The sequence below is a fragment of the Leptodactylus fuscus genome, chromosome 9 (genome assembly GCF_031893055.1).
Source record: "Leptodactylus fuscus isolate aLepFus1 chromosome 9, aLepFus1.hap2, whole genome shotgun sequence".
Taxonomy (NCBI): Eukaryota; Metazoa; Chordata; class Amphibia; order Anura; family Leptodactylidae; genus Leptodactylus; species Leptodactylus fuscus.
This window is the reverse complement of record NC_134273.1, coordinates 2314640-2328033: the sequence shown is the minus strand read 5'-3', so window position 1 is coordinate 2328033 and position 13394 is coordinate 2314640. Positions and strand designations below refer to the sequence as shown.

The 13394-nt window shown below is 45.4% G+C and overlaps 1 protein-coding gene and 1 long non-coding RNA gene across 3 annotated transcripts in view; both read left to right on the top strand.

Annotated features, from left to right (window-relative positions):
* ZSWIM5 (zinc finger SWIM-type containing 5) overlaps nucleotides 1-13394 on the top strand; it is a 65301-nt gene that overhangs the window by 42032 nt on the left and 9875 nt on the right. The window contains exons 2-5 of the mRNA XM_075287211.1: nucleotides 2543-2899; nucleotides 4487-4635; nucleotides 4727-4877; nucleotides 5074-5247. Of these exons, the coding sequence (XP_075143312.1) occupies nucleotides 2543-2899; nucleotides 4487-4635; nucleotides 4727-4877; nucleotides 5074-5247 (831 nt within the window). The remainder of the gene's footprint in view (nucleotides 1-2542; nucleotides 2900-4486; nucleotides 4636-4726; nucleotides 4878-5073; nucleotides 5248-13394) is intronic.
* LOC142218120 (uncharacterized) lies at nucleotides 3131-4339 on the top strand. Of its 2 annotated transcripts, XR_012717442.1 has the most exons (5): nucleotides 3131-3200; nucleotides 3400-3438; nucleotides 3519-3557; nucleotides 3718-3792; nucleotides 4311-4339. It is a non-coding gene; the product is annotated as an uncharacterized LOC142218120 (long non-coding RNA). The 2 variants fall into 2 exon arrangements; XR_012717441.1 differs by lacking the exon at nucleotides 3400-3438.

Here is a 13394-nt window from a genome sequence, read left to right as displayed (position 1 = left end):
CAGCTGGGGAGGGGGCTGTGGGCCTGGCACTGAAAGGGTGCATTCTTCACCCTGCCCAGGGAGATTACAGGAACAAAGCCCCTCGCCATTCCTCACATGCCTCTCCAAAAAGTGCCGAAACCAAGAGGCTCTCCTACTGCTAGTGTAAACAGGGTAATGAAGCCCTGACCGCCATGTGAACCGTGCGGCTGTATCTAATCTGCTGGGAGTATCTAACAAGCTGTAATGTGTCAGTGTGTATCCAAGCAGCAGGGTGTCTGTGTGTATCTAGTCAGTAGTGTGCCCACATGTATCTAAGTAGTAGTGTGTATCTAATCAGCAGTGTGTATCTAGTTAGCAGTGTGTATCTAATCAGTAGTGTGTATCTAATCTGCAGTGTGTATCCAACCAGTAGTGCGCCCACATGTATCTAATCTGCAGTGTGTATCTAATCTGCAGTGTGTATCCTATCAGCAGTGTGTATCTAATCTGCAGTGTGTATCCAATCAGTAGTGCGCCTACATGTATCTAATCTGCAGTGTGTATCCGATCAACAGTGTGTATCTAATCTGCAGTGTGTATCCAATCAGTAGTGCGCCCACATGTATCTAATCTGCAGTGTGTATCCGATCAGCAGTGTGTATCTAATCTGCAGTGTGTATCCAATCAGTAGTGTGCCCACATGTATCTAATCTGCAGTGTGTATCCGATTAGCATTGTGTATCTAATCTGCAGTGTGTATCTAATCAGTAGTGTGTATCTAGTCAGCAGTGTGTATCTAATCAGTAGTGTGCCCACATGTATCTAATCTGCAGTGTGTATCTAATCAGTAGTGTGCCCACATGTATCTAATCTGCAGTGTGTATCCGATTAGCATTGTGTATCTAATCTGCAGTGTGTATCCAATCAGTAGTGTGCCCACATGTATCTAATCTGCAGTGTGTATCCGATCAGCAGTGTGTATCTAATCTGCAGTGTGTATCCAATCAGTAGTGTGCCCACATGTATCTAATCTGCAGTGTGTATCCGATTAGCATTGTGTATCTAATCTGCAGTGTGTATCTAATCAGTAGTGTGTATCTAGTCAGCAGTGTGTATCTAATCAGTAGTGTGCCCACATGTATCTAATCTGCAGTGTGTATCTAATCAGTAGTGTGTATCTAGTCAGCAGTGTGTATCTAATCAGTAGTGTGCCCACATGTATCTAATCTGCAGTGTGTATCTAATCAGTAGTGTGTATCTAGTCAGCAGTGTGTATCTAATCAGTAGTGTGCCCACATGTATCTAATCTGCAGTGTGTATCCGATCAGTCTACTCTCTCTCTCTGGAGGTGTTTATGTGTTCAGGTTTTCTGACGCAGTTTTCAATTCAAAAACCTGAATGTGTGAACTGAGCCCTTTGTGGGGGACAATCTTGATGCCGCCATTGCAGCTCCCAGAGAGTTGTCACCCAGCTTTCCCAGAGTCCTGATCCCGGCAGTCTTGCTGTCTGCCACCCATCTTTCCCAGATAGAGATAGAATTGGAGATCTTTCTCCGCCCCGGCTGTTCCATCCATCAGCAGATAGTGGGCGCTCTTCTATGGCTCTCCAGCATGTAAGGAGTTAAGAGCGACTTCAGCATCTTGGAGACGCCAGATTGGGGGACAGGATCGGAGCAGGATTAGGGGCGCCTCCATAACCCCGCTACCTGCGCCATTAACCCTGTCCTGTCCAGCTTGTATTGGTGTAATCGCACCTGCCCCTGTAATATTCGCTGTGTGTCCGCCATGTTTTCCGCGTCCCGCATATAACCGTTGTTTTGCCTGCGGCGGTTTCTTTTGACAGTCTGTTGATCGGCGCGCTCATTATCTCTCCACTACATCCTTCTCACCCCTCCCCATTTCCGCTCGGACCCCCTCAAGGTCTCGGCCCGGCCGCCCCCGGTTTCTCTTCCCTCTTCTCAGTAGAGGAAATTATTTTTGGCTGTGATTATTGCAGAAGGGAGGAGAGGAGCGGCCGCTCGGGTCATGTGCAGACCTAGAGGTGACCAGAACCCCGGCCATACCATGGTCAGATGGGGAGGGGGGTCATGGGGTCTACCTGAGACTCGTAGACTTATCTATGACACCCCTCAAGTCTGCAAATACCCTATAGACGGAGGCGAAGAGTGTGCGGAAAGTTCCAGGAGGTTTCTAAGACCTCGGCCTGCTGTCACTTTACATCCAGAGGATGAGTTTGTTACATTGTAGGTGAGAAGTATCAGCCTGATACACTGTAACAAACCCTCAGCCGTATAAACAAGCGGAGCTCTGTACAAGCGAGAGTGTCTCCATTCACTGACAACAAGCAGAGATCTTAAAGGGCTTGTCCAGGATTAGAGACCCGGCTGCTTCTCAGGAGGTGACATCCATTGCTTAGCAGACACAATGTCACTTCCTGAGAGGAGCAGCCGGGTCTCTAGTCCTGGACAAGCCCTTTAAGAGTTGTAGGACAGAGGTTTAGAAGGTCTTGTTCAGACTGTGCAGTGTCCGTGCGTTTCTTCCCCTCAGATTGATGACTCTCTCTTGTCCTTTCTTCTTTGCAGGCTTCCACCTCAGCGGGACAGTGACGGAGCCGGCCACCCAGTCAGAGCCAGAAGCCACCTACAAAGTGGCCATCAGTTTTGACCGCTGTAAAATCACCTCAGTGACCTGTGGTTGTGGCAACAGGGACATTTTCTACTGCGCCCATGTGGTGGCGCTATCACTGTACCGAATCCGCAAGCCAGACCAGGTCAAACTGCGTCTTCCCATCTCAGAAACCCTCTTCCAGATGAACAGGGACCAACTGCAGAAGTTTGTCCAGTATCTGATCACTGCGCACCACACAGAAGTGCTTCCCACCGCCCAGAAACTGGCCGACGAGATCCTGTCCTCCAACTCCGAAATCAACCAAGTGCATGGTAATGGCTGCAGACCGGGGGGTCTATGTAACAATCCTTGGTGGTCTATGGCAGTGAGGGGGTCTATGTGAGAATCCCTGCTTGTCTAGGGCAGTGAGGGGGTCTATGTCACAATCCCTGCTTGTCTAGGGCAGTGAGGGGGTCTATGTAACAATCCCTGGTGGCCTAGAGTAATGAGGGGGTCTATGTAACAATCCCTGCTTGTCTAGGTTAGTGAGAGGGTCTATATAAGAATCCCTGATAGTCTAGGGCAGTGAGGGGGTCTATGTAAGAATCTCAGGTGGTCTAGAGCAGTGAGGGGGTCTATGTAACAATCCCCAGTGGTCTAGAGCAATGAGGGGCCTATATAAGAATCTCAGGTGGTCTAGGGCAGTGAGGAGGTCTATATAAGAATCTCAGGTGGTCTAGGGCAGTGAGGGGGTCTATGTAACAATCCCCAGTGGTCTAGAGCAATGAGGGGCCTATATAAGAATCTCAGGTGGTCTAGGGCAGTGAGAGAGTCTATGTAAGAATCTCAGGTGGTCTAGAGCAGTGAGGGGGTCTATGTAACAATCCCCAGTGGTCTAGAGCAATGAGGGGCCTATATAAGAATCTCAGGTGGTCTAGGGCAGTGAGAGAGTCTATGTAAGAATCTCAGGTGGTCTAGGGCAGTGAGGGGGTCTATATAAGAATCTCAGGTGGTCTAGGGCAGTGAGGGGGTCTATGTAACAATCCCCAGTGGTCTAGAGCAATGAGGGGCCTATATAAGAATCTCAGGTGGTCTAGGGCAGTGAGGGAGTCTATGTAGGAATCTCAGGTGGTCTAGGGCAGTGAGGGAGTCTATGTAAGAATCTCAGGTGGTCTAGAGCAGTGAGGGGGTCTATGTAACAATCACTGGTGGTCTAGGGCAGTGAGTAGGTCTATGTAACAATCCCCAGTGGTCTGGGGCAGTGAGTAGGTCTATGTAACAATCCCCAGTGGTCTAGAGCAATGAGGGGCCTATATAAGAATCTCAGGTGGTCTAGGGCAGTGAGGGGGTCTATGTAACAATCCCCAGTGGTCTAGAGCAATGAGGGGCCTATATAAGAATCTCAGGTGGTCTAGGGCAGTGAGGGAGTCTATGTAGGAATCTCAGGTGGTCTAGGGCAGTGAGGGAGTCTATGTAAGAATCTCAGGTGGTCTAGGGCAGTGAGGGGGTCCATATAAGAATCTCAGGCGGTCTAGGGCAGTGAGGGGGTCTATGTAACAATCACTGGTGGTCTAGGGCAGTGAGTAGGTCTATGTAACAATCCCCAGTGGTCTAGAGCAATGAGGGGCCTATATAAGAATCTCAGGTGGTCTAGGGCAGTGAGGGGGTCTATGTAACAATCACTGGTGGTCTAGGGCAGTGAGGGGGTCTATGTAACAATCACTGGTGGTCTAGGGCAGTGAGGGGGTCTATGTAAGAATCTCAGGTGGTCTAGAATGCTATCCCTTATTGGTTTAGGGCAGTGACAGGGTTCATTCCAGTACCCCTGGTGGTCTAAAGCACTGACAGGGAGCAGTGGAAGGGTTAGTTTTGCCCAGATCTCTCTATGATTGGGGATCGCTCTGCCCTCTCTTATCCAGGGGCCCCCGATCCCACAGCCGGGGCGAGCATCAATGATGAGAATTGCTGGCATCTAGACGAGGAGCAGGTCCGGGAGCAGGTGAAGCTCTTCCTGTCTCAGGGAGGATATTACAGCTCCGGAAAGCAGCTCAACTCCATGTTTGCCAAGGTAAGAGGTCACATGTGTATGAAGCTGTGCCGATGACCGGACCCCCCAAATGTCAGGCTACACCCCCTTACATTATATATCCACCCCACAGGTTAGGGAGATGCTGCGGATGAGGGACTCCAATGGCGCCCGCATGCTGACCCTGATTACGGAGCAGTTTATGGCAGACCCCCGGCTGGCGCTGTGGAGACAGCAGGGAACAGGGATGACGGATAAGTGCCGACAGCTCTGGGATGAGCTAGGTAAGTGCAGCCACCATGATGACTGTTTCCAGTAACCATTACATGTGCTGGCCAATGGCTTCACTTTAACGCCTCTGCCGATAATCCTAAGTAAGGGGGCGACAGGAACCAGGGAAGGAGCAGGCTAGATATTGTCCTGTCCAATCTATGTGCAGCCACTCCCGTGTCATTACCTCACTGTCCTCCCTCTCTATAGGGGCGCTGTGGGTCTGTATCGTCCTGAACCCTCACTGCAAACATGAAGAGAAGGCCTGCTGGCTGCGACAGCTGAAGAAGTGGAATGACATGGACGTGTGTCCGCTGGAGGATGGAAATTATGGCAACGACCTACCTAACATCACCAACGCCCTGCCTCAAAGCAACGGCCACGGTAAGATGACCGCTCAGGGGAGGAAAAGGGTTAAGAAAGCCAAACTGGAGCAGAACAGAAAGTCTGGCACATAACACTGCCGGCATCTCGGTCACAGCTGAGGGTTTGCTCCAGTTGCATCCATTCCTCAGTGATCCGGACTAATAACCTGCTCCAGGCTGTCAGGGCATGCTGGGAGTTGTAGTGGAGCAGAGCATCGATCTAAGGCTGCAGCTGTGCAGGACCTGGATGGTGACGCCTAATAAACCTGCAGAGAGTTTTTTTCTGGTTTCCTGAGAGCTCCATGACCCCCCCCCCCCAATCATCTGATGAGCCGCACAAATCAATGTCTCCGCCATCGTCAGGCGCACTTGTCCTGATTGCCCTGCGTGCCGCGCTCTTCCTAGGAGGACAGGAGGTTGATTAGAGCTCAGAATTTACTTCCCTGTAGAGTTTCCTTCTGTTTAACACTTCACCGAGGCAAAAACTTATTCCTGAAGACCAACTCAGAAGAGTCTCACTGCAGTACTACAAGTGTGAACAAGGGACAAATCACCTCCCGATAACCCGCCACATCACCCAAACAGTGCTCTATTATCATCCTGTATTATACTCCAGAGCTGCGCTCACTATTCTGCTGGTGCCGTCACTGTGTACATACATTACTTATCCTGTATTATACTGCAGAGCTGCGCTCACTATTCTGCTGGTGCAGTCACTGTATACATACATTACATTACTTATCCTGTATTATACTCCAGAGCTGCGCTCACTATTCTGCTGGTGCAGTCACTGTGTACATACATTACATTACTTCTCCTGTATTATACTCCAGAGCTGCGCTCACTATTCTGCTGGTACAGTCACTGTGTACATACATTACATTACTTATCCTGTATTATACTCCAGAGCTGCGCTCACTATTCTGCTGGTGCAGTCACTGTGTATATACATTACATTACTTATCCTGTATTATACTCCAGAGCTGCGCTCACTATTCTGCTGGTACAGTCACTGTGTACATACATTACTTATCCTGTATTATACTCCAGAGCTGCGCTCACTATTCTGCTGGTACAGTCACTGTGTACATACATTACATTACTTATCCTGTATTATACTCCAGAGCTGCGCTCACTATTCTGCTGGTACAGTCACTGTGTACATACATTACATTACTTATGCTGTATTATACTCCAGAGCTGCGCTCACTATTCTGCTGGTACAGTCACTGTGTACATACATTACATTACTTATCCTGTATTATACTGCAGAGCTGCGCTCACTATTCTGCTGGTGCAGTCACTGTGTACATACATTACTTATCCTGTATTATACTCCAGAGCTGCGCTCACTATTCTGCTGCTGCAGTCACTGTGTACATACATTACATTACTTATCCTGTATTATACTCCAGAGCTGCGCTCACTATTCTGCTGGTGCAGTCACTGTGTACATACATTACATTACTTATCCTGTATTATACTCCAGAGCTGCACTCTCTATTCTGCTGGTGCCGTCACTGTGTACATACATTACTTATCCTGTATTATACTCCAGAGCTGCGCTCACTATTCTGCTGGTACAGTCACTGTGTACATACATTACTTATCCTGTATTATACTCCAGAGCTGCGCTCACTATTCTGCTGGTACAGTCACTGTGTACATACATTACATTACTTATCCTGTATTATACTCCAGAGCTGCGCTCACTATTCTGCTGGTACAGTCACTGTGTACATACATTACATTACTTATGCTGTATTATACTCCAGAGCTGCGCTCACTATTCTGCTGGTACAGTCACTGTGTACATACATTACATTACTTATCCTGTATTATACTGCAGAGCTGCGCTCACTATTCTGCTGGTGCAGTCACTGTGTACATACATTACTTATCCTGTATTATACTCCAGAGCTGCGCTCACTATTCTGCTGCTGCAGTCACTGTGTACATACATTACATTACTTATCCTGTATTATACTCCAGAGCTGCGCTCACTATTCTGCTGGTGCAGTCACTGTGTACATACATTACATTACTTATCCTGTATTATACTCCAGAGCTGCACTCTCTATTCTGCTGGTGCCGTCACTGTGTACATACATTACTTATCCTGTATTATACTCCAGAGCTGCGCTCACTATTCTGCTGGTACAGTCACTGTGTACATACATTACATTACTTATCCTGTATTATACTCCAAAGCTGCGCTCACTATTCTGCTGGTACAGTCACTGTGTACATACATTACATTACTTATCCTGTATTATACTCCAGAGCTGCGCTCACTATTCTGCTGGTACAGTCACTGTGTACATACATTACATTACTTATCCTGTATTATACTCCAAAGCTGCGCTCACTATTCTGCTGGTACAGTCACTGTGTACATACATTACATTACTTATCCTGTATTATACTCCAGAGCTGCACTCACTATACTGCTGGTGCAGTCACTGTGTATATACATTACATTACTTATCCTGTATTATACTCCAGAGCTGCGCTCACTATTCTGCTGGTACAGTCACTGTGTACATACATTACTTATCCTGTATTATACTCCAGAGCTGCGCTCACTATTCTGCTGGTACAGTCACTGTGTACATACATTACATTACTTATCCTGTATTATACTCCAGAGCTGCGCTCACTATTCTGCTGGTACAGTCACTGTGTACATACATTACATTACTTATGCTGTATTATACTCCAGAGCTGCGCTCACTATTCTGCTGGTACAGTCACTGTGTACATACATTACATTACTTATCCTGTATTATACTGCAGAGCTGCGCTCACTATTCTGCTGGTGCAGTCACTGTGTACATACATTACTTATCCTGTATTATACTCCAGAGCTGCGCTCACTATTCTGCTGCTGCAGTCACTGTGTACATACATTACATTACTTATCCTGTATTATACTCCAGAGCTGCGCTCACTATTCTGCTGGTGCAGTCACTGTGTACATACATTACATTACTTATCCTGTATTATACTCCAGAGCTGCACTCTCTATTCTGCTGGTGCCGTCACTGTGTACATACATTACTTATCCTGTATTATACTCCAGAGCTGCGCTCACTATTCTGCTGGTACAGTCACTGTGTACATACATTACATTACTTATCCTGTATTATACTCCAAAGCTGCGCTCACTATTCTGCTGGTACAGTCACTGTGTACATACATTACATTACTTATCCTGTATTATACTCCAGAGCTGCACTCACTATACTGCTGGTGCAGTCACTGTGTACATACATTACATTACTTATCCTGTATTATACCCCAGAGCTGCGCTCACTATTCTGCTGGTGCAGTCACTGTGTACATACATTACATTACTTATCCTGTATTATACTCCAGAGCTGCGCTCACTATTCTGCTGGTACAGTCACTGTGTACATACATTACTTATCCTGTATTATACTCCAGAGCTGCGCTCACTATTCTGCTGGTACAGTCACTGTGTACATACATTACATTACTTATCCTGTATTATACTGCAGAGCTGCGCTCACTATTCTGCTGGTGCAGTCACTGTGTACATACATTACATTACTTATCCTGTATTATACTCCAGAGCTGCGCTCACTATTCTGCTGGTGCAGTCACTGTGTACATACATTACATTACTTATCCTGTATTATACTCCAGAGCTGCGCTCACTATTCTGCTGGTGCAGTCACTGTGTACATACATTACATTACTTATCCTGTATTATACTCCAGAGCTGCGCTCACTATTCTGCTGGTACAGTCACTGTGTACATACATTACTTATCCTGTATTATACTGCAGAGCTGCGCTCACTATTCTGCTGGTGCAGTCACTGTGTACATACATTACATTACTTATCCTGTATTATACTCCAGAGCTGCGCTCACTATTCTGCTGCTGCAGTCACTGTGTACATACATTACATTACTTATCCTGTATTATACCCCAGAGCTGCGCTCACTATTCTGCTGGTACAGTCACTGTGTACATACATTACATTACTTATCCTGTATTATACTCCAAAGCTGCGCTCACTATTCTGCTGGTACAGTCACTGTGTACATACATTACATTACTTATCCTGTATTATACCCCAGAGCTGCACTCACTATACTGCTGGTGCAGTCACTGTGTACATACATTACATTACTTATCCTGTATTATACTCCAGAGCTGCGCTCACTATACTGCTGGTGCAGTCACTGTGTACATACATTACATTACTTATCCTGTATTATACCCCAGAGCTGCGCTCACTATTCTGCTGGTGCAGTCACTGTGTACATACATTACATTACTTATCCTGTATTATACCCCAGAGCTGCGCTCACTATTCTGCTGGTGCAGTCACTGTGTACATACATTACATTACTTATCCTGTATTATACTCCAGAGCTGCGCTCACTATTCTGCTGGTACAGTCACTGTGTACATACATTACATTACTTATCCTGTATTATACTGCAGAGCTGCGCTCACTATTCTGCTGGTGCAGTCACTGTGTACATACATTACATTACTTATCCTGTATTATACTGCAGAGCTGCGCTCACTATTCTGCTGGTGCAGTCACTGTGTACATACATTACATTACTTATCCTGCATTATACTCCAGAGCTGCGCTCACTATTCTGCTGGTACAGTCACTGTGTACATACACTACATTACTTATCCTGTATTATACTCCAGAGCTGCGCTCACTATTCTGCTGGTGCAGTCACTGTGTACATACATTACATTACTTATCCTGTATTATACTCCAGAGCTGCGCTCACTATTCTGCTGCTGCAGTCACTGTGTACATACATTACATTACTTATCCTGTATTATACCCCAGAGCTGCGCTCACTATTCTGCTGGTACAGTCACTGTGTACATACATTACATTACTTATCCTGTATTATACTCCAGATCTGCGCTCACTATTCTGCTGGTACAGTCACTGTGTACATACATTACATTACTTATCCTGTATTATACTCCAGAGCTGCGCTCACTATTCTGCTAGTGCAGTCACTGTGTACATACATTACATTACTTATCCTGTATTATACTCCAGAGCTGCGCTCACTATTCTGCTGGTGCAGTCACTGTGTACATACATTACATTACTTATCCTGTATTATACCCCAGAGCTGCGCTCACTATTCTGCTGGTGCAGTCACTGTGTACATACATTACATTACTTATCCTGCATTATACTCCAGAGCTGCGCTCACTATTCTGCTGGTGCAGTCACTGTGTACATACATTACATTACTTATCCTGTATTATACTCCAGAGCTGCGCTCACTATTCTGCTGGTACAGTCACTGTGTACATACATTACTTATCCTGTATTATACTCCAGAGCTGCGCTCACTATTCTGCTGGTACAGTCACTGTGTACATACATTACATTACTTATCCTGTATTATACTGCAGAGCTGCGCTCACTATTCTGCTGGTGCAGTCACTGTGTACATACATTACATTACTTATCCTGTATTATACTCCAGAGCTGCGCTCACTATTCTGCTGGTGCAGTCACTGTGTACATACATTACATTACTTATCCTGTATTATACTCCAGAGCTGCGCTCACTATTCTGCTGGTGCAGTCACTGTGTACATACATTACATTACTTATCCTGTATTATACTCCAGAGCTGCGCTCACTATTCTGCTGCTGCAGTCACTGTGTACATACATTACATTACTTATCCTGTATTATACCCCAGAGCTGCGCTCACTATTCTGCTGGTACAGTCACTGTGTACATACATTACATTACTTATCCTGTATTATACTCCAAAGCTGCGCTCACTATTCTGCTGGTACAGTCACTGTGTACATACATTACATTACTTATCCTGTATTATACTCCAGAGCTGCACTCACTATACTGCTGGTGCAGTCACTGTGTACATACATTACATTACTTATCCTGTATTATACCCCAGAGCTGCGCTCACTATTCTGCTGGTGCAGTCACTGTGTACATACATTACATTACTTGTCCTGTATTATACTCCAGAGCTGCGCTCACTATTCTGCTGGTACAGTCACTGTGTACATACATTACTTATCCTGTATTATACTCCAGAGCTGCGCTCACTATTCTGCTGGTACAGTCACTGTGTACATACATTACATTACTTATCCTGTATTATACTGCAGAGCTGCGCTCACTATTCTGCTGGTGCAGTCACTGTGTACATACATTACATTACTTATCCTGCATTATACTCCAGAGCTGTGCTCACTATTCTGCTGGTACAGTCACTGTGTACATACACTACATTACTTATCCTGTATTATACTCCAGAGCTGCGCTCACTATTCTGCTGGTGCAGTCACTGTGTACATACATTACATTACTTATCCTGTATTATACTCCAGAGCTGCGCTCACTATTCTGCTGCTGCAGTCACTGTGTACATACATTACATTACTTATCCTGTATTATACCCCAGAGCTGCGCTCACTATTCTGCTGGTACAGTCACTGTGTACATACATTACATTACTTATCCTGTATTATACTCCAGATCTGCGCTCACTATTCTGCTGGTACAGTCACTGTGTACATACATTACATTACTTATCCTGTATTATACCCCAGAGCTGCGCTCACTATTCTGCTGGTACAGTCACTGTGTACATACATTACATTACTTATCCTGTATTATACTCCAGATCTGCGCTCACTATTCTGCTGGTACAGTCACTGTGTACATACATTACATTACTTATCCTGTATTATACTGCAGAGCTGCGCTCACTATTCTGCTGGTGCAGTCACTGTGTACATACATTACATTACTTATCCTGTATTATACTCCAGAGCTGCGCTCACTATTCTGCTGGTGCAGTCACTGTGTACATACATTACATTACTTATCCTGTATTATACTCCAGAGCTGCGCTCACTATTCTGCTGGTGCAGTCACTGTGTACATACATTACATTACTTATCCTGTATTATACTCCAGAGCTGCGCTCACTATTCTGCTGCTGCAGTCACTGTGTACATACATTACATTACTTATCCTGTATTATACCCCAGAGCTGCGCTCACTATTCTGCTGGTACAGTCACTGTGTACATACATTACATTACTTATCCTGTATTATACTCCAAAGCTGCGCTCACTATTCTGCTGGTACAGTCACTGTGTACATACATTACATTACTTATCCTGTATTATACTCCAGAGCTGCACTCACTATACTGCTGGTGCAGTCACTGTGTACATACATTACATTACTTATCCTGTATTATACCCCAGAGCTGCGCTCACTATTCTGCTGGTGCAGTCACTGTGTACATACATTACATTACTTATCCTGTATTATACTCCAGAGCTGCACTCACTATTCTGCTGGTGCCGTCACTGTGTACATACATTACTTATCCTGTATTATACTCCAGAGCTGCGCTCACTATTCTGCTGGTACAGTCACTGTGTACACACATTACTTATCCTGTATTATACTCCAGAGCTGCGCTCACTATTCTGCTGGTACAGTCACTGTGTACATACATTACTTATCCTGTATTATACTCCAGAGCTGCGCTCACTATTCTGCTGGTACAGTCACTGTGTACATACATTACATATCCTGTATTATACTCCAGAGCTGCGCTCACTATTCTGCTGGTACAGTCACTGTGTACATACATTACATTACTTATCCTGTATTATACTCCAGAGCTGCGCTCACTATTCTGCTGGTACAGTCACTGTGTACATACATTACATTACTTATCCTGTATTATACTGCAGAGCTGCGCTCACTATTCTGCTGGTACAGTCACTGTGTACATACATTACATTACTTATCCTGTATTATACTCCAGAGCTGCGCTCACTATTCTGCTGGTGCAGTCACTGTGTACATACATTACATTACTTATCCTGTATTATACTCCAGAGCTGCGCTTACTATTCTGCTGGTACAGTCACTGTGTACATACATTACATTACTTATCCTGTATTATACTCCAGAGCTGCGCTCACTATTCTGCTGGTGCAGTCACTGTGTACATACATTACATTACTTATCCTGTATTATACTCCAGAGCTGCGCTCACTATTCTGCTGGTGCAGTCACTGTGTACATACATTACATTACTTATCCTGTATTATACTCCAGAGCTGCGCTCACTATTCT